This window comes from Neomonachus schauinslandi, chromosome 5, assembly GCF_002201575.2.
Source record: "Neomonachus schauinslandi chromosome 5, ASM220157v2, whole genome shotgun sequence".
In the NCBI taxonomy this organism is placed as follows: Eukaryota; Metazoa; Chordata; class Mammalia; order Carnivora; family Phocidae; genus Neomonachus; species Neomonachus schauinslandi.
In genome coordinates, this window is record NC_058407.1 from 57611401 (window position 1) to 57638042 (window position 26642).

Here is a 26642-nt window from a genome sequence, read left to right on the forward strand (position 1 = left end):
AAAAACATCCAGAATAACAACAGGAGTTGAACTGGAAGGGAAGTCCACGACGTAAGTGTCCAAGTCTGCAAATAACTTAGGAAGACCTAGAACTGATGGATTACCCAAAAAGGATGATAGCAGATGTATACAGTAAATGTAAAGAGGATGGCAGATAGTATAAGGCTTGAAGGACAAAGGGGTTTTGCACCTAAGTGGATGAAAGCTCAAGGGGACACCAACTGAATGGCAACACTGCCTCCCAGTGGCACCTAGGATAACAGCTTCTATACCAGAGCATTTGTACAGAATTAGACAGCTTTCTCACACTTTGTAGTAGTGGCCTATGAGTTAACTGTGCTAGGGACCTCTCACTTTATCTCATTTAATTCTCATGACAACCCCTTGTAGAGACACAGCATGTAGCTTAGGGGTTAAATGCAGAGAGCTATCTGGCTGATGTGACCTTGGACAAAGTATTTAAATTCTCTGAATATTTCCCCATCTACAAAATAGGACTCATATAGGGTTATGAGGGGTAAATTTTTTTTACTCACAACCCTGAGATCAAAACCCAAGCTGAGATCAAGAGTCAGACACTCAATGGACTGAGCCACCCAAGTTTCTGGATAAATTCTTTTTTTTTTTTTTTTTAAGATTTTATTTATTTATTTGACAGAGAGAGATAGCCAGAGAGAGAATACAAGCAGGATAAGTGGGAGAGAGAGAAGCAGGCTTCCCGCTGAGCAGGGAGCCTGATGCGGGGCTCGATCCCAGGACCCTGGGATCATGACCTGAGCCGAAGGCAGACACTTAACGACTGAGCCACCCAGGCGCCCCTGATAAATTCTTTTTTTAAACAATTCTATACATTACTCAGTGCTTACCAGGGTAAGTATAGCCACCATCTGTCACCAAACAGTATTATTACCATCTTATTGAACATATTCCCTATGCTGTACTTTTCATCTCCATGACTTATTTATTTTATAACTGGAAGTTAATACTTCTTAATCCCCTTTATCGATTTCACCCATCCCCCCACCCACCTCACCTCCAGCAACCACCATTTTGTTTTCTGTATTTAAGAGTCTGGTTTTTTTGTTTGTCTCTTTGTTTTGCTTCTTAGATTCTACATGAGTGAAATCATAAGGTATCTGTCTCTGTCTCACTTATTTCACTTAGCATAATACTCTCTAGGTCCATTTATGTTGTTGCAAATGGCAAGATCCCATTCTTTTTTTTTTTTTTTAAAGATTTTATTTATTTATTTGAGAGAGAGAGAATGAGAGAGACAGAGAGCACATGAGAGGGGGAAAGGTCAGAGGGAGAAGCAGGCTCCCTACCGAGCAGGGAGCCCGATGCGGGACTCGATCCAGGGACTCCAGGATCATGACCTGAGCCGAAGGCAGTCACTTAACCAACTGAGCCACCCAGGCGCCCGATCCCATTCTCTTTTATGACTAAGCAATATTCCATTGTGTGTGTGTTTATATATATATATATATATACATCTTTGCCCATTCATCTATTGGTGGATATTTGGGTTGCTTAGATATCTTTGCTACTGTAAATAATGCTACAATAAACAAAGGGGTGCACATATCTTTTCTAATTAGTGCTTTTCTTTTCTTTTTTAAATTTTTTAAAAGATTTTATTTGTTTGAGAAAGAGCAAGAGAGAGAACACAGAAGGAGAGGGAGAAGCAGAATCCCCACTGAGCAGGGAGCCTGACATGGGGCTCAATCCCAGGACCCCAAGATCATGACCCAAGCTGAAGGCAGACGCCTAACCAACTGAGCCACCCAGGCGCCCCAGTGCTTTCGTTTTCTTTGGGTAAATACCCAGTAGTGGAATTACTGAATCATATGGTATTTCTATTTTAATTTTTTGAGGAAACTCCTTACTGTTTTCCACAGTGGCTGCACCAATTTACATTTCCACCAACAGTCCACAAGGGTTCTTTTTTCTCTACATCCTCACCAACACCTATTATTTCTTGTCTTTTTCATTTTAGCCCTTCTGACAGGTGGAAGGTAGAAGAATAAATTCTCAAAAGGGTACCTAACAGCATAGCAAATGCTATATAAACACTAGCTATTATTATTCCCTTTTTCCTGATGAGAAAACTAATGTTAAATAAATCGAGCAGATAGTAAGAACTCAAAAAACATAACTTCCTTTGCTTTCTTCCCTTACATCTTAGCTCCTTCTGGTGTTGCCCTCCTTAGTGGTCCTGAAATTCAAACAGGGGACTCCCAAATATCCCAAAGAAGTCAGTTCCTAAAGGTAGCAATGAGAAAACTGAGAAACCTCCATTAAACAGTCCAGACGGATATGGTTCTGGAAAAGAGCACTCCCCACAGCACTCTTGTCATTATTATTAAAGACCTTCCCAGTAACAAAACTCACCCTACCCAAAACAAGATGCATAAGGATTATGAAAATCAACTAAGATCTGTGCAGGAAACCAGATTTCAAGGAATATTCAAATAAGTATGATCTGTCCAGAGCCCATTTTGACCACTTTGCCCACAGAAGCTGAAAGACCATGATCATTTTCGAGATTAGGCTAATAATAACTTACTAGAGACTCTATTCTCTCCCTGCTCTCCTACTGTTACTGCAAACATAAAATTCATGAAAATGATGGTTTTTAAGTGACATGATATCTTTGTGATTATAGACTGCCCACCCAGTCCACATTTGCAATGAGGTGTATCTTTACCAGGTAAGATTGATTGGCAGATCTGCACATTAGTATCAGACAGGCTCCTTTCATACTTGTAAAGCTCTCCATGATTCTGCAAGATTCCTCTAATTCAGATTTTAGCATTCCCGGGTGTTCTATTTGAGAGACTGAATATACAAACAGTGGCCAGACCATATATAAAAACAGAACTCTGAGGGCTGCTGGGTGGCTCAGCTCGTAGAACATGCAACTCAGGGTTGTGAGTTCAAGCCCTAAGTTGGGGGTAGAGTTTATGTAAAAACAAAAACAAAACAGAACTGTGACCTACAACCTGAAGAAGCCAACCCAGGTAACCAATCCCCTTATCTGTAATAAACAGCTCAGGAAGCCAGCCTGCTATAAGTCAGATTTGCAGAAGTCAGACCTGCAGAAGTCAGACCATTGTCTCTAGTAACCCCTGTAACAATTGGCCCCAAATGGCCAAGACTTGATTAATAAATATCAGCTTCCCCAGATTTTGTGGCCACTTCCAATTTAGGACCAACCAGAGAAAGCCAAATATGCGCTCCTAACCAATCACACAGAATGCCCCTACTCCTAGTTATCCCAACTACAGCTTTCCCGTTGCAAAGAGCCTTGAATTAACGCATACCTGAAACGTCCCTTCGCCCCCACTATAAAGCTTCCTGCCTCCCTTTGAGTCTCTGCCAAAACTCAAGTGTCTGCAGCTGACCCCCCTTGCTATACAGCAAGCTCTGAATAAATAGCTTTTGATTTTCTTATTTGGTTGGTCTTCGTTTATTTCCACATATTGGACCTAGTAATTCTATGAAGAATTAATTTCCAAACCCTCTCAAAAAGACATTGGCTTAGGGGGACCTGGGTGGCTCAGTCGTTTGTCGGCCTTGGGCTTGGGTCATTATCCCAGGGTCCTAAGATGGAGCCCTGCATTGGGCTCCTTGCTCAGCGGGGAGCCTGCTTCTCCCTCTGCCTCTGCCTGCAGCTCTGCCTGCTTGTGCTCTCTCTCTGAAATGAATAAAATCTTAAAAAAAAAAAAAAAAAGATATTGCTTTGCATTGTTTAAATGCGTTATTTCTAAAACATTCATAAAGTTAGCGGGAAACATTTTTTACTTCATCTTAATAACCTAAGCCAATATGCTCAAGGGCTCACCTTTCTGTAGGAGACCTTTCTTCCTGAAATGGGAGCGGCTTTCTTCTACCCACCAGAGCAGCTGACCTAGTGAGGACGCCGAAAGGCCGAGACCACGCCGCGCTCAGGCCAACTCCCAAGTGGGAACTACAATTCCCAGCGGCCCGTGCAGACGCCAGACCGCGGGCACAGTGCGCCTGCGCAGTGTCAGAGGCTCCGGCTGTGTGGTTCCCGCCAATTCTTGCCGTAACACTACGGACGTTGAGTCCCGCGCTCCATGGCGACGTTTGACCCAGCCGAGCTGCCCGAGCTGCTTAAGCTTTACTACCGGAGGCTTTTTCCCTACGCCCAGTACTATCGTTGGCTCAACTATGGCGGAGGTGATGGAAGCCGGGAGCGGAGTGGGTAGTTCGGCGGGGAGGGCGAGGAGGTTCTGGGAGGGCACCTTGGAACGACAATATGAAGTGCCTCCTGTGCGCTAGGCATTGTGCCGGGCGCCTTCGAGCATTATCTCGAGCCCTCCCCACCACCTCAGAGGTATAAATGGGCCGAGAGAGGTTACGGTAACCAGCCTCCGGCCACACAGTAAAAGAAAGAGCCGCTGCTCCTACCACTACGTGGTGGGACTCACATTCAGTGCCCCGTTTACCTACCGCGGTGCCTGAGTCAGGGAGATTACTGGGTCGTAGCTTGAAGCTGCAGAGGCGTGTTCTGTATCAGGGACAGCGGGGCATCTCCCGGAAGACGAGAGGTACTGAACTCTTCGCAGCTGAACTTAGTAGTGTCCACCGAGGAGAGACAGGGGACATTACATCTTTAAAATATTTCTGCATATTTTTCCTTATTTTTACTTTCCTATCAGATGCAGGATGGTAAGCCCCTTCAGATTGGGGACTAGGTCTTTTTTTTTTCTTTTTAACGTGTAACACAGTGTTGGGCACAGAGGGCTCATTAAAAATATTTTATCACTGGTTAATGTTTTAATGCCCCGCTGAATAAATTACCAAATTAACTTTAAAATTGTATATTTATTTTGCAGTAATAAAGAATTACTTTCAACACCGTGAATTTTCATTCACATTGAAAGATGATATTTACATTCGCTACCAATCCTTCAACAACCAGAGTGATCTGGAAAAGGAGATGCAGAAAATGAATCCATACAAGATTGATATAGGCGCGGTATATTCCCACAGAGTAAGAAATCGGTTTTTTATGTATTTTAGTTTTGTTGTTTAAACCAAGAATGGATTGGTGCTCCCATTGTTTTGAGGTTAAATTTTTAGAGTTTATTCTAGTTGAGTCCCCACTTTAACTTTTTGCAAGTAGATTGCAGTATTTTTTGTTCTTTGATATTCTACATTACTGACTGGAAATCATTTGGAAGTGAGTTGGTTGTATTCTCACTAGGACAAAAATATTGAGTATCTGGCCAAAAGAGTAAATGAGGAAGTCAGCATGGTTTAAAGGAGCGTATTTTAAAAGAATTACATTGTCTTCCAGCATTGGAGGTGTTTTATTTTGTTTTGCTTTTGTTTTTCCATTTTTTTATTTTATTATTTTTGGTTTTTAAGTAATCTCTATATCCAATGTGACCCGGAGATCTAGAGTCACATGCTCTACCAACTGAGCCAGGTCAGCACCCCATGGAGTTATTCTTGATTCCTCTATTTCTCTCATACTCCTATATCTATTCCATTAGGAAATCTCTTTAGCTCTACCAAAATAGTATCTGAAATCCAACCACTGGTACCAGTGCTACTACCATCCTCATCATCTTTCATCTGAATTACTGTAAAAACTTCCTAACAATTTGCTCCTATAGACTCCAGAGTCTATTCTCAACACAGTTGCCAGAGCAATCCTTTTAAAACAAGTTAGATTCTGTGATTCCTCTGCTCAAAACCATTCTCTAGTGGCTCCCATTTCACTCAGAGTAAAAGCCCCTCTCTCCCCCCTCACTCACTCTGCTCCTGCCACACTGACCCTTGCTCAGGCAGTTTCCACTGCCCAGAACCCATTTCCCCAGATATCTCCTTGGTTCCTTCCCTCACCTCCTCAAGTCTTCACTCAGTGAGGCCTACTGCAACCTGCCACTCCTCTTACCCATTGCCACTGATATAGTCTAAATGTCTAGAATAGTGCCTGGCAGAGAGAGTACACCATAAGTATTTGATGAATGAATGAACATACCAAAATTGCCCTTCTTTCTCTCCTTAAAAATACACACAAGGGGTGGGGGAGAGGCACCTGGGTGGTTAAGCATCTGCTTTTTGCCTTCAACTCTGGTCATGGTCCCAGGGTCCTGGGATCAGGCTCCCTGCTCGGTGGGGAGTTTGCTTCTCTCTCTCCCTCTGCCCCTCTCCCCTGCTCGTGCTTTCTCTCTTGCTTTTGCTTGCCCTCTCTCTCTCTCAAGTAAATAAATTTAATAAAAAATCTAAAAAAAAAAAAAAATACACACATGGGGGAGAAACACACTCATGGGATAATAGCTTTTGTATGGAGCTTTTTCTTCTTTTTTCCCTAAGATTTACTTATTTATTTTAGAGAGAGAGAGAGAGAGTGCACACGCCCAGCAGGGAGAGAGGCAGAGGGAAAGAATCTCAAGCAGTCTGCGCAGAGCATGGAGCTCAATGCCAGGCTTGACCTGGTGACCCTGAGATCATGACCTGATCCAAAATCAAAAATCAGACACTTAACTGAATGAACCACCCAGGTGCCCCAGGCTTTTTTTTTTAAGGGTCTCCTACTCCCATTATTTTCTGCTCCCCAGAGGCAACTACTTTCTTTTTAGCTGATTCTTAAGGTATTTGCCCCTTGTGTGTAAATAACATTTTAATATTTCTTTCATTTTCCATTTTAAGCATTATCTACTGACCTTCTACTCTGGCAGATAAGGATTTAGCTTTTTTTTTTTTTAACCTCACCGCTTACCTTCCCATTTCCACATGTCCTAATATGTTTGTTAGATTAAAAATCAGGATTAGATCACTAACTCAACCCCAGACTTCTTACCAATTGTCTAAATCTCCCCATGTATTCAGATCCATCAGGTAGTTTGTCAGTCTCATCCTGAAGAAATTTCACTGGCAGCTTTCTGACCTCCACCCTGGACTGATGGCTCTCTCTAAGCCTCATGGATAAATATGGTCTTGTAATCACCCCGGTTTCCTTTCATCTCTCTCCCATTTTGGATCCTGTGTTGCCCAAATCCTTTGTTCTCTTTTTGGTTTACTTCCTCTTTAAGGTAGAGTACATCTTCCAGGAGCTTCCAGAAAAAAGGTGCATGGAAAAGAAAATATTGGACACTTTCTGTATCTGGAAAATGACTTCATTCTACCTTTATGCTTAACTAATGGTTAAGTTTGTAAATCAGTTTCCCTTAGAATTTTGCATGGTATGCTAGTTTCCAGTGTTGCTGTTAAGAAGACTAATGCCATTCTGATTCTTGCTCCACTGTGTTGGACCTTAAAGCTCTTAGGATTTTCTACCTATCCCCTCTGTTCTAATGTACTAAAATTTCACAATGATGTGCCTTGGCGTGCATCTTTTTCACCTATTGTGCTAGATACTTGATGGGCTCTTATGATCATGAACTCATGTCCTTCAATGCTGGGAAATTTCCTTTTAAGATTTTATTTTGAAGTTTAAAAAAAAAAGATTTTAAGTAATCCCTGTACCCAACATGGGGCTCGAACTTAGAACCCAGAGATCAAGAGTCATGCTCTACCGCCTGAAACAGCCAGGCACCCACACCTATCTTTTCTTTCTTAAATACAATTTTTTCTATCTATAATTTTTCTTTGGTCTCTCTAGAAATCCAAAAGTCCGATGTTATGTGTCTTGGACTGGTCCACTAATTATTATTTTTTCCTTCTATTTTCTATTTTTTTGTTCTTTTACTTTACTTGCTGAGGAATTTCCTCAGAGGTTTTCACTTCTGCTATTATATTTTAATTTCCAAGAATTCTTTTAGAGCATCTTGTACTTTTTTTATTGATATGTCTTATCTTTCTGAGGATATCAATGATAGTTTGTTTTCTGTTGTACAGTCTGTTTTCTCAGAGTTGCTTTTATTTTCCTGTTTTTTCTCTTTCATATTAGAGGCTTTCCTCATAAGTCTGGTAATTTCTTGCATGCTGTTTATATTTAAAAATAGAGTACTAAAAAAGCTGATTGGAAGTTGTGTATACATGGCTGAGATTTCTTTATTACAGGGTGATCTGGCTGGGCCATTTTGGGGGGAAGAAGCTCCAACGTCAGTTTCTCTAGATCTTTGCTTGAATGAAAACTCCACTAGCACAGAGATCTTTGTTTTGATCACTGATCTTCTATTCCAGAGCCTATAATAGTGCCTGACATTCCTGATCAGATTCTTCAGAGAGGAATCTTCTGGTCTCCTGCCTGGGGTGGCATTGATAGGATATAGAAGTGGGGGAGAGGGATCTTAACTTTCCACACGTAGATGTCCACTTAATCCCCTGTATGTCAGTACAATACACTTTCTTCAACTGTGCTTTTGTTCCTAACCCCCATCCCAGTCCAGAGAGACCCACTGTTTGAGGTTCTCCAGATAATAATTCAGGTGTCTTTACCGGGGAAATGAAAGCATAGTCACCTGGCTCTGCTCAGTAAATGGAGGAATCTGGGGAACTAACTGCTTCATAAGCAGATTTTTAACTGATAACTCCTATTTTTAATCTTAGCTTCACCGCTACCTCTCTCTCTCTCCGCCCCCCCCAGGGATACCCATTGCCACCTGAGTTTTTGGGGGATGCTGAGGTGTAAATTGGATTGCTTTTTTTTTTTTTTTAAGATTTTATTTTTTATTTATTTATTTGAGACAGAGAGAATGAGAGACAGAGAGCACGAGCGGGAGGAGGGTCAGAGGGAGAAGCAGACTCCCCACTGAGCAGGGAGCCCGATGCGGGACTCGATCCCGGGACTCCAGGATCATGACCTGAGCTGAAGGCAGTCGCTCAACCAACTGAGCCACCCAGGCGCCCAGTTGGATTGCTTCTTATCTTTCCTTACTGAGAGCTTAAGATTCAGCTCTTATGGGTATTCTTATAAAAATTGTGGTGGTATTTTCTCCTCTCTCGTACTTTTTAATTTTTTTTTATTTTTTAAAAAAAATTTTCCCTGTGGTCCTTTTTTAAAAGACTTAATGCATTTCTTAAGAAAACCTTTACTATCATTTTTGTGCAGGTCTGGAAAGAGCAAGATAAGTATCTGTATTCAGTCTGCTTTATATACCAGGTAGCCCCTAGCCTCAAAGGAGGCTACTTACAGGTTGAGCCAAAGGCTCAGTTCAAACTAACTGAGATCTTCTGAATTATTGAAAATTTTTAAATACATTTTTGTTACTTATATGTCCAGTAATAATTAAAGGTCTTTAAAACAATAGGGCATTAATTATTTGCATGTACTTTTCCTTATCAGAAACCTAAAAAAACTTTATTATGATTTCTATTGATTAACAAATATTATTCAATGTTACATATCAACTATATCTCAGTAGAACTGATAAAAAAACAAATATCTGTGGTAATATATATTTATCAAAACCTGTTTTAGGTAGATGAAATTTACATTGTCATCAATTCTGGACGTATAGAATCCAAATTAATGAACTTTAACTGAGTAGAGTTGGCATTATATTATGGTTTTTTCATTCCTCTTTGGCCACTTTCTTTGTGTGGATAGAAAATAGCATAATTGGCGGCATGATAGCTCTTATCAAAACTGAATGATATTTTCTCCTTACAGCCCAATCAACACAATACAGTGAAGCTAGGAGCTTTCCAGGCTCAGGAAAAAGAACTGGTGTTTGACATTGACATGACAGACTATGATGATGTGAGGAGATGTTGTAGGTAAGCACTACATGCCCTGCTGGTAGGGTGGGTGATATCACTGACAGTGAATAATGATGCCTCTGCTCCAGTTCTGCAGACATATGTTCTAAGTGCTGGACCCTCATGACGATGGCCATACGCATAATCGACCGAGCATTGAAGGGCAAGTATTGGCAGTGTCTGAGTGGGGTCAGATGCAAGAATCTGTTTGAGTATTTGTCTATCTATACCATTTTATAATCAAATCTCATAGATTTCTAACATGTTTCCTTGAAACATGTGGCTGGAAAATAAAAGATGATTAGAATAAAGTTGTATTTGAAACTCTAATAAAGCTGTTGATCAAACCAGTGAATTTTTTCCCAAATCAGTCAGCAGCTCTGTGTGCTACAAACTGTCCTAGGTGAGGGAAATATGAAAGATAATGATCGCCTCAAGTAGGTTATACAGTCTAAGAAGGAGACAAATAAAATTGAGGATTACATTTAGATTAGTAATATGCACAGGGTGCCATGGGGATATAGAACAGCAGGAGTGCATACAGGAATGGAAAGAGATTGGATCAGAAAAGGTGATGATAAGGATGATAATGATATTAAAAACAGCTAACTCTCGGGGCGCCTGGGTAGCTCAGTTGGTTAAGCCTCCAACTCTTGATTTCAGCTCAGGTCATGATCTCAGAGTCCTGGGATATAGCCCCACACTGGGCTCCAGGCTGGGCAAGGAGCCTGCTTTGGATTCTCTCTCTCCCTCTGCCTCTCCCCGCCCCTGTGCATGCACACTCACTCGCTCTCTCTCTCTCTCAAAAAAAAAGAAGCTAACTTTTGTCCTTGCTTCAGCAGCACATACACTAAAAAGAGCTAACTTTTTTTTTTTTTTTTAAGATTTTATTTACTGGGGCACCTGGGTGGCTCAGTTGTTAAGCGTCTGCCTTCGGCTCAGGTCATGATCCCAGAGTCATGGGATTGAGCCCCACATCGGGCTCCCTGCTCATCTTTGCATCGGGCTCCCTGCTCAGCGGGAAGCCTGCTTCTCCCTCTCCCACTCCCCCTGCTTGTGTTCCCTCTCTCGCTGTGTCTCTCTCTGTCAAATAAATAAAATCTTTTAAAAATTTTTAAAAAATAAATAAATAAAGATTTTATTTATTTATTTGGCAGAGAGAGCACAAGCAGGGGGAGCGGCAAACAGAGGGAGACAGAGAAGTAGGCTTCCCGCTGAGCAGAGAGCCTGATGTGGGGCTCGATCCCAGGACCCTGGGATCATGACTGGAGCCCAAGGCAGACACTTAACCAAATGAGCCATGCAGGTGCCCCGAGAGCTAACTCTTAAGAAAAGAAAAAAAAAAAAAAAATAGCTAACTCTTAGACAGGGTGCTTATTATGTACCAGGCACTGTTCTAAACACTTTAAATTTATTAACTTTTTTAATATCCCTAGATGGGGTCTTAAATGATAAACGGCAGTTGGTCAGGAAGAGAAATGGAAATGCTGGGGCGTGAAGAAATTCTTGGCAGAGAGAATAGGATAGGTATAGACATGAAGGCAAGACCATGGGAGACACAGGAAACTACACATAATTTAGTATAGTTAAGGTGAGTACATGTGGATAAGAGGTAAAAATGAAGCCAAGGAAGTAAGCAAGAACCAGGAGTTTGTAAATTTATGTATAGATTTTAAAACCTATTATTTCTCCTCTCCTCAGAGGACTTTGGATTTAAGCATCGTCTCTGGGTCTATTCTGGAAGGAGAGGTGTTCATTGTTGGGTCTGTGATGAATCAGTTAGAAAATTGTCCTCTGCAGTACGTTCTGGGATAGTTGAGTATTTGAGTCTTGTAAAGGTAAGATCTCAATAATACTTTACATTTCTTTGTTTGCTAGATGTTATCAAGCCTGAAATGTTTAGTGAAAAAAATGAAACTATCTTTTATAGCATCCACATTCCAGAGTAGATGATCTTAGCAGATCAAATAATCATAGTAGCTACATTTTTTAAAAATCTTTCATATTTTGCTGTAAGTATCCTCCTTTGTAGCAAAAGGAAAATTACTTTTCTGGTTCAATTATGTCAAGCAAAGTTAACCCAGAAAGTTACAGGTATTGAGACTATATAAAATACCATCTAAACTTCTATATTTTGACAGAATTTAATCAATATCTTTAGAACACATAAAAAAATTTATTTCATTTGTGTCATATACATGAAGTTCTTTTTTGATGGTTTCTTTTTCAGGGTGGTCAAGACGTTAAAAAGAAAGTCCACCTAAGTGAAAAAATTCACCCTTTTGTCAGGTCTGTTGGAAAAGACTCCATGCAGTTTAAGTTGTGTCTGATTTACCTACTTGTGCTTTTAGAATTACATTGTTACCAATTTTCTCTATTGGGGTAACATTTTACAGATAATAATAGCTAAAGTTAATTGAATGGCTCTTTCATGCTGCAGTATTCATGATAGGTGCTTTACAAATGCTCTCATTGGTCTTAACAACTTCATGAGGGACATGATGGTATCTCCATTTATAGTTGAAGTAGGATTTAGAAAGATTGTATAATTTCTTTGGTACCACACAATTGTTAAATTTTTAAGATTCTTGTCCTAATCTGCCTAAATTCAAAACCCATACTCTTTCCACTAAATTCACTACTTCTCTAGGTGAAAAGAGCATTGCAATGAGTAAGAATCTCTATTCTGTGGCTTCCTAAGACCCTGACAAAATATTAGAGCCTCTATTTCCTTAAATGTGTCATGGGGAAAACAACATCTGCTCCATCTCTCTCAGAGTTGTGGCAAAGATAAATGAAACAATAGATGTGAAATCTGTTTGCAAACTGCTAAGCACTACATAATTGTTGAGATGTTAAAGCAAGTAATTCAGAGTAGGAACTGTAGACTCTATCCCCCACACTACTACTGATGTATTATTATGTTGTCCTGGCCTGGTTGCTTTCTACCCTTGTTACATATTTATGATGCTATTAACCTGCTAAGTTGTAGGGTTTAAGAAGTAAACATTTCTTGAATATCTATTCTGAGCCAGGTACTATACTAGGTTCTTCCCCCTTAGAATGCCTTAATTAACTCTCATAACCCTTTGAAGGCACATAATTCCCATTTTACATAGCTGATTGCTGTTTGTTAGCTAATTCTGTTTGTCTTCTTATTAGACTAATATATGCTCATTAAAAAAAAAAATTAATAGAAGCAAGCACTAGCCTCCCAAATGGCAAGAAAAACTATGTGGTGTATGTGTTACTAATAGTATTAGGACTGTGCTATTGTTATTCCTACAGCAAATCTATAAACATAATAAAAAAATACTTTGAAGAATATGCCTTAGTTGATCAAGATATTCTTGAAAATAAAGAAAGCTGGGATAAGATTTTAGCCCTTGTTCCTGAAAATATCCTTTCCCAAGGCCATTTCTATATGAGCTACATGTATTGATCTATGGTATTATAAATGTGTTCTGCCTACATATTCTCATATACTTTTATAAGTTTAATCTTTTTAGGGCGCCTGGGTGGCTCAGTTGGTTAAGCGACTGCCTTCGGCTCAGGTCATGATCCTGGAGTCCCAGGATCGAGTCCCACGTCGGGCAGGGAGTCTGCCTCTCTCTCTGACCCTCCCCCCTCTCATGCTCTCTATCTCATTCTCTCTCTCAAATAAATAAATAAAATCTTTAAAAAAAAAAAAAAGTTTAATCTTTTTACACAAAACATCTCCTGTTTTTCTGCATTTTATTATGTCTTATCTGGAATACAGTAAGAAATGAGACCTTTTTGAGGGTGCCTGGGTGGCTCAGTCGTTGAGCGCCTGCCTTCGGCTCAGGTCATGATCCCGGGGTCCTGGGATCGAGCCCCATGTCGGCCTCCCTGCTCTGCGGGAAGCCTGCTTCTCCCTCTCCTGCTCCCCCTGCTTGTGTTCCCTCTCTGGCTGTCTCTCTCTCTGTCAAATAAATAAAATCTTTAAAAAAGAAATGACACCTTTTTGGAAATAAATTTCCTCATTTTGGAAGTTGATCCTCATAGAATTAATGGATACTTAAAGAATGCTGGATCATCAAGTCAAAATATGTACAGACCAGGGAAAGGTTTTACATTAAACCATATAGTTATTTTGGCATTCTTTCTGTCATATCACTATATATTTTTACAGGGGAATTTCTTAAGGATATGTGTTTAATTAATATTTGCTTTTTAGAAAACGATAATTACTTTCTAGAAACTTTTGATATCCTTGTGGTAATACATACTGAAAATAAGTTGTTCATCAATGTGCTCTAAATGAGTGTGTTCCTTAATGATTCATCACCAATTCATGAGAATCTTCAGCAAAACTTCCAGAAGCATCACAATTCACTTCAGCGTTGGGAATATTTGAAGAAAGCCATCAGCTGTCAGGTATATTCCATTGAAATCTCTGTTATAAATTTAATAATGTAATTCTTAATTAAATTCTAATTGTTTTGCTTAGTAAGTTAAAGATCATTGAAAGCCATTTTTTAACCTCTTAAAGAAATCCTCAAAAGTTCCTACTGATCCTCATGCTAGACTTGCATCTGCTTTTAGGATAATACTAAAAATGACAAATGTGGACCCTTGCTTGAATGGGAGATCATGCTCCAGTACTGTTTTCCACGGCTGGATATCAATGTTAGCAAAGGAATCAATCATTTACTGAAGAGCCCTTTTAGTGTTCATCCTAAAACAGGTACAATGTATAGAAAGTAAAGAAAACTAGAAGAAAAATGAGTTGTTTTTTATTTTAGTAAACATGTCACTGGGTGTGAATACGTATGATGTCTGAGATATTAAAGGTTGAAAGACTATCAGCTAATACCTAAGTTATTTTTTAATTGCCAATTAGTAGCTACCAAATGAGTTTCCACTACATAAATAATTTTCCTCTGGGTTTCTGAGGTTTAGTGTTGGAACTATAGAGGAACTTAGAAATCACAGGACAACAGCTCTCCTCGTACAGATGAGAAAACAGTGGTCCAAGAGGTTAACGTGACTTGTTCACAGTCTTAAATTGTGTCAGAGCTAAGAACAGAATTCAGTTCTTAAAAGTTCTGGGATGCCTGGGTGGCTCAGTTGGTTAAGCGTCTGCCTTTGGCTCAGGTCATGATCCCAGGGTCCTGGGATCGAGTCCCACATTGGGCTCCTTGCTTAGCGGGGATCCTGCTTCTCCCTCTGTCTGCTGCTCCCCCTGCTTGTGCTTTCCCCCTCTCTCTCTGACAAATAAATAAATAAATAAAATCTAAAAAATGAAACAAACAAAAAAAACCCCCTCAAAGTTCTGTGCTTTTCCCACTATGTCTCCTCCCTCAGTTCTTTTTCCATAGTTTTAGCTTTCCTCCTTCACATTTCTCTTAGATATGTTTTGATGGACTGAAACTGACTTTAAAATAAATATAACAGCTGCTATATTGACATAAACTTTGCTTCATCCAACCAGGAGACATATACAGTTGTATATAGTTGTCCTTTTTAGCATTTATAATCTAACTCTGCCACTCGCTGTGGGATGTTAGGCTAATTACTCTCTGTGCCTTGGTTTTCTCATCTGTAAATGGAGATAATATAGTACCTACCTCAGTGGGTTATTGTGAAGATCTAAAATGTAAAGCGCTGGGGCGCCTGGGTGGCCCAGATGGTTGGGCATCTGCCTTCGGCTTGAGTCGTGTTCTCCGGATCCTGGAATCGAGCCCCATGTCGGGCTCCCGGCTCAGCAGGGTGTCTTCTTCTCCCTCTCCTTCTGCCTCTCCCCCTGCTTGTGCTCTCTCTCTCTCAAATGAATAAATCCTTAAAAAATTAATAAAAAAATAATGATAATAATATGTAAAGTGCTTAGAAAAGTGTCTGTCACACATTCAGTTCTCCTAAGTTGCCTAGTTTCCTTTAATAATCTGTAGTGATTCTCTAGTCCATATATTTGAATTGCCTCTTTCCGAACCTATCAACTATATGTTTTCAGCTTCTTTGGGTAATAAGCTTAATATTTCTTTTTTTTTTTTAATTTATTTAAATTCAATTAATTAACATATAGTGTATTAGTTTCAGAGGTAGAGTTCAGTGATTTATCAGTTCCATATAGCACCCAATGCTTATTATATATTTCTTAATATTTTTTTAAACCTGACTCTAAAGCTATAGTGGGTATGCCCTTATTCTAAAATTCAGGGTTTGGGTAAATAAATATATTCATAAGTATATGCATTTTGATTATATCCTTTTTCCCATTAAGTAGCTGCAGTCTTTTTACTCTTCAAACAGCAACTCCCAGTTCTCTTAATTATTCTACTTGTTATTTACCTGGCATTCTTTAGATTCATTATCTCATTTCTGAGACGTAATGAATGTTATGAGGTATCCCAGGTGTGGATATTGTGAAAGGGTAGTATAATGCTATCTATTTTATTTCCAAAATGCTTTCTAAAGATGCCCAACACGCCTGGGTGGCTCAGTCGTTAAGCGTCTGCCTTCGGCTCAGGTCATGATCCCAGGATCCTGGGATCGAGCACCGCATCAGGCTCCCTGCTCAGCGGGAAACCTCCTTCTCCCTCTCCCTCTCCCTGCTGCTCCCCCCTGCTTGTGCTCTCTCTCTCTCTCTCTCTGTCAAATAAATAAATAAAATATTTTTAAAAGATGCCCAATATATAGGTGTCTGTTCTGATCTCAGCAAATAAACCAAGTTAATGAAATGAACTATATCTATGTTATTTCATTTTCAGGACTCACTAAATTTGATATCATTCTGTACTTACATATAAAAGGATATTAGGAAGAAGAAGATAGAAATAAAAGTAGAGATAAGAGCACTAGATAATAGCCCAACATTCTTTCATACCTATTTTTTTGGTTGGTTGTTTTTTTAACTTGTCTTCTTTTCAAGATTTTACTTATTTATTTGTCAGAGAGAATGAGAGTACAAGCAGGGGGAGCAGCAAGCAGAGGGAGGGGGAGAAGCAGACTCCCTGCTGAGCAGGGAGCCCGATGTGGGGCTCCATCCCAGGACCCTAGGATCGTGGGCTGAGCCGAAGGCAGACCCTTAGCCAACTGAGCCACCCAGGCACCCTTATTTTTTTGGATTTTTAAGAGAAATTAAAAGCACAGCTAATGTGGAAGTAATTTCTAGCTATTGTTTTTAACAGATAAGTCTAACCCTTTTTCTTTTTTTTTTTTTTTAAGATTTTATTTATTTATCTGACAGAGAGAGACACAGCGAGCAAGGGAACACAAGCAGGGGGAGTGGGAGAGGGAGAAGCAGGCTTCCCGCCAAGCAGGGAGCCCAATGTGGGGCTCGATCCCAGGACCCTGGGACCATGACCTGAGCCGAAGGCAGATGCTTAACGACTGAGCCACCCAGGCACCCCAGTCTAACCCTTTTCTCTAAGCCTTAGATTAAAATTTAGCCAAAATAACACATAAGATTATATTTTACAATCATCAGTTTATAACTTTTGGTTCTTACAGGTCGTATTTCTGTGCCTATTGATTTACAGAAAGTGGACCAGTTTGATCCATTTACTGTTCCAACCATAAGGTATGTTCCAGATCATTGATCATTCCGTTTTTGTTTGTGATTGTTACTCGGAATTTGAAGTAGATTGAATTAGATCCCTTTCAGAGAGGCAGCTGCTCTGAGGCTATATGATGATGCCGTAGTAGAGCAACATTTCCTAGTGAGTTCTACATAACACAGGCTGCTGTTCTCTAATAAAAAGATTGTAAGTTCAAGTAAGTTTGGGAAATAACGACTTAAACAGACAAAATGTTCTTTACTGCAAAATTTCCCAGTTTTTATTATGCTGTTATGCATAGAAAACTCCAAGAAGAGATTGTGATTTTTAGAATATCCCAAATATAGGTGGTCACACAATTTTTTCACAGAAAATCTTGTGGGATTCTTGTGCTATCATACACTGAGTAATATTGACCAAGAACCAACTTTACAATTCTTATTCTAGGGTGCTGTGTGGCTCAATTGGTTAAGCGTACAACTCTTAATCTCAGCTCAGGTCTTGATCACTGGGTCATGAGTTTAGGCCCTGAGCTGGGCTCCACACTGGGCGTGGAGCTTACTTAAAAAAAAAAAAAAAATTAAAATTTTCTTATTCTGGGGCACCTAGCTGGTTTAGTTGGTAGGGTATATAGGTTTTGATTTTGGGGCATGAGTTTGAGCCTCACATTGAGTATGGAGTGAAAAAGTAAAAAAAAAAAAAATTCTCTTATTCTATTATTTGTAGCTCCATCTGCCATGAATTGGATGCCATTTCCATTAATGATGAGGGAAAGGAGGGAAACGAAGCCGAATCTGATATCAAACATAGAACCAGAGGTATGTTAATATATTGAAGTCTCACTTTAACATAATTTTCTTAGAAAGACATCCTTCTGTCAGTCCGGTAATTAATTCTCCTTGGATTCAGCCCAGAATGGATACAATGTTTATCCTGAAACCAGCTCAGTTACAAATAATATCATAGCAATGTTTCTGTCCTTTCTTCATCAATTGCCCAAATGGTGTTGAATCCGATTTGAGTCAACAGATAATTACTAAGCAACATTTAAATGCCAGGATCTATACTATAAGATTAAATCGTCAATTTGTGTTGATAGTTGACTCTCACAATCTTAGGTTCAACAGTAACTTATTTAACAACTACTATGTATGCAGTACTTTTGTTCTTTGTTCTTGATGTATCCAGATGAGTGTTAGGGTAAATATATTTCTAAACTGTGGTTGAATTGTATATTCAAGAATTTGAAGAAGCTGGGGAATTTATAAATCTTCCTGCTAATAGAAGCCAAATCTTCCAAAAAAAAAAAAGAAGAAGCCAAATCTTCATAGGCCAATACCCAAGAGACACTCTATAGCTACAGAGCCAATAGAACTTCCTATGATGATAGAAATGTAATGCACTGCCCAGTGTGGTACTCATTAGCCACGTGTGGCACATTCCACTTGAATTGTGAGAAACCTGATTTTCAATTTCATTTAATTTTAAATAGCCACATGTGGCTAGTGACTGTTGTAACACAGTGCAGATCTGTGATCTCTGATTGACTTTTCTTGGTCAAATGTTGCTACCTTCTTTCAAAACCCAAGCTCAGATATCACTACATAAAACAAAAACAAAACAAACAAACAAATATCACTTCATCTATTCCAGCTCTAACATAATACCTAAACATAGTACATTCCACTATTAATGTTTGTAGAATGATTACAAGCATTCTGTCTAAAGTATTTGAGGGGCACCTGGGTCGCTCAGTCAGTTGGGCATCTGATTCTTGGTCTTGGCTCGGGTCATGATCTCAGGGTCATGGGATCGAGCCCCGCGTTTGGCTCTGTGCTCATCGTGGAGTCTGCTTGTCCCCCTCCCTCTGCCCCTCCCCCGTCTCTCAAATAAATGAGTAAATAAAATCTTTTAAAAAAATAAAGTATTTGAAAACATCTCCAACATGAAAAATCAGAATAAACTGGAAAAAGGAACTCAGAGAAAACAGATAATGCAAGGAACAAAGAAAACCCTTTTTTTTTTAAGTAATCCCTATGCCCAACATGGGGCTCAAACTCACAACCCAGAGATCAAGAGTCACATGTTCTACTAATTGGGCAAGCCAGGCACCCTGAAAACCTTTTTTTAAAAAAGTAATATCCTCAGAGAATAAGAGAAGATAGTGCATCCATGAAGCAAGATCAGAATGCTATGAAAAGAAACATTCAGAGAACAAGAAAGAGGTCTTAGAAATCAGAAACATAATCATTAGAAAACAAAATTCAGGGGAAGGGTTAGAAAAGGAAAGTTAAGATTTTCCAGAAAGTACTACAAAAAAAGATAAATTTGTTGTTGTTATTTTAAGGAGGAAAAAGATAAAGAAAATTAGAAGAATGGTTCAGGGGCGCCTGGGTGACTCAGTCGGTTAAGCGTCTGCCTTCAGCTCAGGTCATGATCCCAGGGTCCTGGGATCGAGTCCTGCATCGGCTCTTTGCTCAGCAGGGAGCCTGCTTCTCCCTCTGCCTGCCACTCCCCCTACTTGTGCTCTCTTTCTATTTCTCTCTGACAAATAAATAAAATCTTAAAAAAAAAAAAAGAATGGTTCAGGAGGTCTAAAAAGTGACTATGGGAGTTTCAGAAAAACAACAAACAGGGAGGGAAAAAAAATCCAAATTATATAGGAAACCATTGCAGAAATGAGCCCTTTATTGAAAAGGGTCAGCATTAGGGCACCTGGGTGGCTCAGTCGTTAAGCGGCTGCCTTCAGCTCAGGTCATGATCCCAGGGTCCTGGGATCAAGTCCCACATCAGGCACCCTGCTTGGTGGGAAGCCTGCTTCTCCCTCTCCCACTCCCCCTGCTTGTGTTCCCTCCCTCGCTGTGTCTCTCTCTCTGTCAAATAAATAAATAAAATCTTAAAAAAAAAAAAGAAAGGAAAGGGTCAGCATAATAAGAAAACAGACTGGCACCAAGGCACATCATTTTGAAATTTCAAAACACTGAGAATTAAGAAAAGATCTTAGGGCGCCTGGGTGGCTCAGTTGGTTAAGCGACTGCCTTCGGCTCAGGTCATGATCCTGGAGTCCCTGGATCGAGTCCCGCATCGGGCTCCCTGCTCGGCGGGGAGTCTGCTTCTCCCTCTCCCACTCCCCGTTTGTGTTCCCTCTCTCGCTGTGTCTCTCTCTGTCAAATAAATAAAATCTTTAAAAAAAAAGAAAAGATCTTAGCTTTCTGACCCCTGCCTACTTCTCCTCCCCCCAAAAGCCACAGACCTAGGAAGAATGGCCTTGGATTTTTAATCATGGGAAGTGTTCATCTGTTAGAAGTAGGTGCTAGAAAAGAAAAAGTGGTTGCCATTCAAGAGGATGGAGAGGTCAGAATTAGAGCAGGAAGCTGCTATTTTTTCCAACCTGTTAGTACTATTTTATTTATTTATTTATTTTTTTAGATATTTTTGTATTCCTTTTTTTTTTTTAAGATTTTTATTTTATTTTTTAACAACATGCATACATTACTTCAACACAATTTTTTTAACAATATTGTCTCTTGATGGACATCTTTCTTTTGTTCAGAGATTTTATTTTATTTTTTAAAGATTTTATTTATTTATTTGACAGAGAGAGCACAAGCTGGGGGAGCGGGAGAGGGAGAAGCAGGCTCCCTGCTGAGCAGGGAGCCTGACACAGGGCTGGATCCCAGGTCCCTAGGATCATGACCTGAGCCCAAGGCAGTCTCTTAACCAACTGAGCCACCCAGGCGCCCCTGTTCAAAGATTTTAAAGAGAAATTTTCTGGGATGACTGGGTGGCTCAGTTGGTTAAGCGTCTGCCTTCAGCTGAGGTCATGATCCCAGGGTCCTGGGATCGAGTCCCACATCGGGCTCCTTGCTCAGCGGGAAGCCTGCTTCTCCCTCTGCCTGCTGCTCGCTCTCTCTTGCTCTTGCTCACTGTCTGACAAATAAATAAATAAAATCTTTTAAAAAAATAAAATTAAAAAATAGAGAAATTTTATAATATAACTATTCAAAAATAAACTAAACTGCCTATCATTTCAAGTATTCATAAATAGCCTAATAGCCATCAGTCAGGGGTGCTTTAGAGATGGTGGGGGATTGGAATAAGTGATGTGTAAGTTCCTTACTATCACTTTAGCTTCTTGATTTTAAGCCTTTGTCCTTTTTCACACTAGTACCATTTATTCCTGCCCTTCTTCACAAATCCTGGAATGTTCTCTCCTATCTAACTGTATCTTTTTTCTTTTTCTTTTTTAAAGATTTTATTTATTTACTTATTTGAGAGAGTGTGAGCACGAGCAGGGGGAGTGCGGGCAGAGGGAGAGGCAGAGAATCTGAAGCAGACTCCGCACAGAGTGTGGAGCCCGACGCGGGGCTCAATCTCATGACCCTGAGATCATGAGCTGAGTGGAAACCAAGAGTTGGATGCTTAACCGACTGAGCCACCCAGGCGCCCCTAATTATATCTTTTTTCTAAGACTGACTTCACAGCCACCTCGGTCAACATTGACTGGTGGATTCTTTGGCCTTATAATTATCCATATGCCTCTTTGGTCTTTTAATTATATATTATTGTTTTCTATTACTGCATTTAGGACTTGTTTTTCCAGTTCATTTAACAACTTCTTAAAACCAAAGAGTTTGGCTTATACTTTTTTAGAATTTAGCAGAGTACTTAATATATAATAGGTAGTTAGTAAATATTTAAGTAATTATTGAATGCCTATTACATATTCCACAATGGTGAAGTAAACATATAGACCTTTATGCAAGGAGCTTAGAATCTTGAATTAAAGGTTCAAAGTATTATGTGGCTGATCCCAAACTAAACTATTTCCTTGGTATACATTTTATATTATTGTAAGAAAATTCATATATAAAAGTTTAGGGCAAAATATAATGTACTTTCATAATTGCCACAGTTCAGATATTCATCCTTAATATCCTCATCAAGATTCCTTTTCTAGTCCCAAGTACATCAGATAATGTTTATTAAAAAAATTTTTTTAAAGGTTTTTTTTTTTTTTTAAAGATTTTATTTATTTATTTGACAGAGACAGAGATAGCGAGAGCAGGAACACAAGCAGCGGGAATGGGAGAGGGAGAAGCAGGCCTCCCCCCGAGGAGGGAGCCCGATGTGGGACCCGATCCCAGGACCCTGGGATCATGACCTGAGCCGAAGGCAGACGCTTAATGACTGAGCCACCCAGGCGCCCTTTTTTAAAGGTTTTATGTATTTATTGAGAGAGAGAGCATAAGCAGGGGAAGTGGCAGAGGGAGAAGGAGAAGCAGGCTCCCCGCTGAGCAGGGAGCCTGATGCGGGGCTCCATCCCAGGACCTCAGGATCGTGACCTGAGCCGAAGGCAGATGCTTAACGACTGAGCCACCCAGGAGCCCTTTTTTAAAGGTTTTATGTATTTATTGAGAGAGAGAGCATAAGCAGGGGAAGTGGCAGAGGGAGAAGGAGAAGCAGGCTCCCCGCTGAGCAGGGAGCCTGATGCAGGGCTCCATCCCAGGACCTCAGGATCGTGACCTGAGCCGAAGGCAGACACTTAACCGACTTAGATACCCAGGCACCCCTTAAAAATTTTTTTAAGTATAATTTCTTTTTTTATTCTTTTGAACGAACTATTACGAGGACTATTCCATGCAGATATAGCACACTACCGAAATTCAAATCTCATCTTGTTCTCAGGTTTTCTCCCCTATTGGGTATTATAGATTGTATAATTAAATAGATGATTAAGATTCTGTATTCAAAATTTTGTTGTGTACATTTTAAAATTTTTATATAAGGCAAAGAATACCTATACTTAAGGCGCTATGACTATAAACTTCTGATTGTCTCCAGGTAGAATGGCCCTAACTTCACATTTTTAATGTTTGCTATGTTGGTAAAACTATTTGTTACTGAAGCCACAATTTCTAAAGAAAAGAATATTGTATGGGACTTAACAAAGAGCAATAGATTTTGTTGGTCTAATACTAGAAAGGCTGACTACTAAAGTAGATATGTACATGTGGTTTGGATATTTTCAAGCAGTACTGTCTTAATACACTAGCCACATATGGCTATTAAGCACTTGAAATGTGGCTAGTATAAACAAGGAACTGATTTTTTTTTATTTAATTTTAATTAATTTAAATTTTAAAACTGATACGGGTGCCTGGCTGGCTCATTCGGTGGAACATGCAACTCTTGACCTCAGGGTTGTGAGTTCAAGTCCCATGTTGGGTATAGAGATTACTTAAAAATAAAATCTTAAGGGGTGTCTCTCTAAAATAAATAAATAAATCTCTTTTAAAATATTAAAAAAATTTTTTTAAATAGGGGCACCTGGGTGACCCAGTCATTAAGCGTCTGCCTTCGGCTCAGGTCATGATCCCAGCGTCCTGGGATCGAGCCCCACATCGGGCTCCCCGCTCAGCAGGAAGCCTGCTTCTCCCTCTCCCACTCCCCCTGCTTGTGTTCCCTCTCGCTGTGTCTCTCTCTGTCAAATAAATAAATAAAATCTTTAAAGAAAAAAAAAGATTGGTTTTTAAAAAAAAATTTTTTTTAATTTTAAAACTGATATTTGATTCAATTATTGGAGAACTTTAAATATGTTTGGGAAATTTGGGTATATGAGCCTACCTTTACACTGTCTGTTTTATAATTCAAATCTAAAAATAGATCAAGTATTTCTCATGATAATGTATCATCTAAATCACCATTAGGACACTAGTACTGGCTATCTCCAAAAGGTGCAAATACTAGGAGCCATCCTTGAGAGTTGGAAATGTATTTTAAGTACAAAATGTTAGATTTTAAAGACTTAGTATGAAAGAGAATGTAAAATATTTCAATTTTTATTATGTGTTAATGATAATATTTTAGATGAAATACTAAAATTAATTTTACCTTTTTAATGTGGCTATTATTTATTTATTTTAAGATTTTATTTATTTATTTGACGGAGAGAGGGAGAGAGAGCACAAGCAGGGGGAGCGGCAGGCAGAGGCAGAGGGAGAAGCAGGCTTCCCGCTGAGCAGGGAGCCCGATGTGGGGCTCAATCCCAGGACGCTGGGATCACGACCTGAGTGGAAGGCAGATGTTTAACCGACTGAGCCATGCAGGTGCCCTGCTACTAGAGTATTTAAACCACACATTTCTCAAAAAAAATAAAAAAATAAAAAATAAATAAACCACACATTCCTCATTATATTGGACAGCACTGTTCGAGATAATTCTTTTTCTTGTTGGTGTTGTTCTAGAGAATTCTTTAAAGAAACTTAAAATTATACTGTCATGTTATTTTTGCTTCCAAAATGCTAATTCTAATGCATGGCCTTCATAATTTAGATTATAAGAAGACCAGTCTAGCTCCTTATATAAAAGTTTTTGAACAGTTTCTTGAAAACCTGGATAAATCCCGAAAAGGAGAACTTCTCAAGAAGAGTGGTAAGACTCTATACCTTTCCCTTTTAGCTATTTAGATCTTAGTGTGGGAAGTTTAAAGCATCTAGCAAGTAAGTAATTTTAGAGCTCTAGCCTTTGCCCTACTAAAACAAGTATTGATTTAGCTTACTATCCTTAGTATTTTAAAAATTGAGCTCCCTTAATTCAATTCAACAGATACTCATTAAACACCTGTGTATCAGGTACCGTGAGGGAAACAAAGATTAATTATACAAAGATGAATTCGACACCATGCCCCCCTGCCCTTAGGAAGTACTAACTGATACAAAACAAAGAAGTATAAAATGCTAAGAAAGAGAGTTCATCTGATTGAGAGAACCTAAGAAGATTTCTTATGAAAAGAGTGGTATTTGAACTCTTTACAGTGAGCTGCTATACAGATTCTAATTCCCAGTGCCAATATACCATATCTTGAGGTATGCGTAGGATTTCCACAAGCAGAGATTTGATAGGGTACAGGAATGGAAAAAGGGGACAGATTGTTCATTCTTTTTTTTTTTTTTTTTAATTTTTTTTTATTCTTATGTTAATCCCCATACATTACATCATTAGTTTTAGATGAAGTGTTCCATGATTCATTGTTTGTGCATAACACCCAGTGCTCCATGCAGAACGTGCCCTCCTCAGTACCCACCACCAGGCTAACCCATCCTCCCCACCCCCCTCCCCTCTAGAACCCTGTTTGTTTTTCAGAGTCCATCGTCTCTCATGGTTCGTCTACCCCTCCGATTTCCCCCGCTTCATTCTTCCCCTCCCGCTACCTTCTTTAGATTGTTCATTCTTGAAGGAACGGCAAAGGCATTAGACAGGAAAGCATCAGGTCACTCTGGAGGTCATCAAGTAATACAGTTTATCTGGAAAAAGATGTGTCAGGAAGTGATGGGATAGAAATCTGAAGAAGCAGACTGAAGCCAGAGTATAAATGGCCTTGAATTCTAGTCTTGAGAGTTGGGCTTAATTCAGTAGGGACAGGGAATCTATTAAAGGTTTTTGAGGAAGAGAGTACCATGATTTATAGTTTTATCTAGCAAAATAAAACTAGCAACAATGTATCTGGGGAGAGGTAGGAGATAAAATAGAGCCCAAGAGGCCAGTTGGGCTATTATCATTAGGACACTAGTACTGGATATCTCCAAAAGGTGCAAATACTAGAACCATCCTTGAGAGTTCGTAATGATTTGGAAGTGGAGAGATGAAAGAGGAAAATTAAAAGTGTCACAGAAGCCAAGGGAAAGGAAACTTTCAAGGAGATTATCAAGTGTCAAATGCAGTGGAGAACTGATAAAATCCGGTTGGATATTGGAACTAAAGGGAGATACTAAGAGGACAGCAGTGTCAAAGGAAAAGGTCTTTGAATAGGAGAGACCCGAACCTATGTGTAAACTAAAATGAAAGAAATCAGCAGTTAATATTATTCAGGAGATTGATGGATACCATAGAAAACTGTAGTAGTGTTACAGAAATACAAACTTCCTTTCCACTTTATTTTTTAATAATATGCATGATGGTTAAAGAGTAGTGCCCAGGATAATGCTGAACTCATAGTAGACATTCAGATATGTGCTTATTGAATGAACAATGATGACTCTGAACTTGGAAAGCCTCAATGAACCTGCCATTCCAACTAGCTATATTAAGTCCTTTGTATTCTTGTTCTGTAGTAGCTCAGCCTATAATGCGGGCTTCAGCAAATGTGAAAGCAAATCTTTATGCATGATGTGAATTTAATAGAAGCATTAAGCAAATCAGAATGTGAAAATAAATGGGATTTGTCTTGTTTTCCTTTACTATCCCTTTGATAAGAATCTGTTCTATTCCAGATTTACAGAAAGACTTTTGAAGATAACAACTCTCCTCAAACCAATGTAGATGTCTTCTAGCTTCAAGAATCAAATACTTCAGGTGCCTGGGTGGCTCAATCGGTTGGGTGTCTGCCTTCCACTTGGGTCATGATCCCAGGGTCCTGAGATCAAGTCCCATAGCAGGCTC

The 26642-nt window shown here is 39.5% G+C and overlaps 2 protein-coding genes across 2 annotated transcripts in view; one reads left to right on the plus strand and one right to left on the minus strand.

The window, feature by feature from the left end:
* The window catches only part of LOC110577830 (17-beta-hydroxysteroid dehydrogenase type 6), a 35170-nt gene extending 31236 nt beyond the window's left edge, over window positions 1–3934 (minus strand). Inside the window, exon 1 of the mRNA XM_021687267.2 lies at window positions 3845–3934. The gene's annotated coding sequence lies outside the window, so the exon portion shown is untranslated. The remainder of the gene's footprint in view (window positions 1–3844) is intronic.
* Window positions 1–26633, plus strand: PRIM1 (DNA primase subunit 1). The gene is made up of 14 exons (XM_021687266.2): window positions 1–51; window positions 3858–4203; window positions 4863–5020; window positions 9593–9699; window positions 9771–9844; window positions 11383–11519; window positions 11912–11970; window positions 12970–13079; window positions 13991–14079; window positions 14248–14389; window positions 17155–17224; window positions 17928–18019; window positions 24537–24635; window positions 26474–26633. The coding sequence occupies exons 2-14, from the start codon at window positions 4101–4103 to the stop codon at window positions 26491–26493; spliced, it is 1260 nt and encodes a 419-aa protein (XP_021542941.1). The 5' UTR covers window positions 1–51; window positions 3858–4100; the 3' UTR covers window positions 26494–26633.
* The last annotated feature ends 9 nt before the right edge of the window (window positions 26634–26642 follow it).

Excerpts from the sequence above, each read along its gene's own strand:
- PRIM1 (XM_021687266.2), top strand. The coding sequence starts at position 4,101 with ATGGCGACGTTTGACCCAGCCGAGCTGCCCGAGCTGCTTAAGCTTTAC. Across the intron at positions 4,204-4,862 it reads TTGGCTCAACTATGGCGGAG|TAATAAAGAATTACTTTCAA; the intron begins GTGATGGAAGCC and ends TTTATTTTGCAG. Across the intron at positions 17,225-17,927 it reads TTTACTGTTCCAACCATAAG|CTCCATCTGCCATGAATTGG; the intron begins GTATGTTCCAGA and ends TATTATTTGTAG.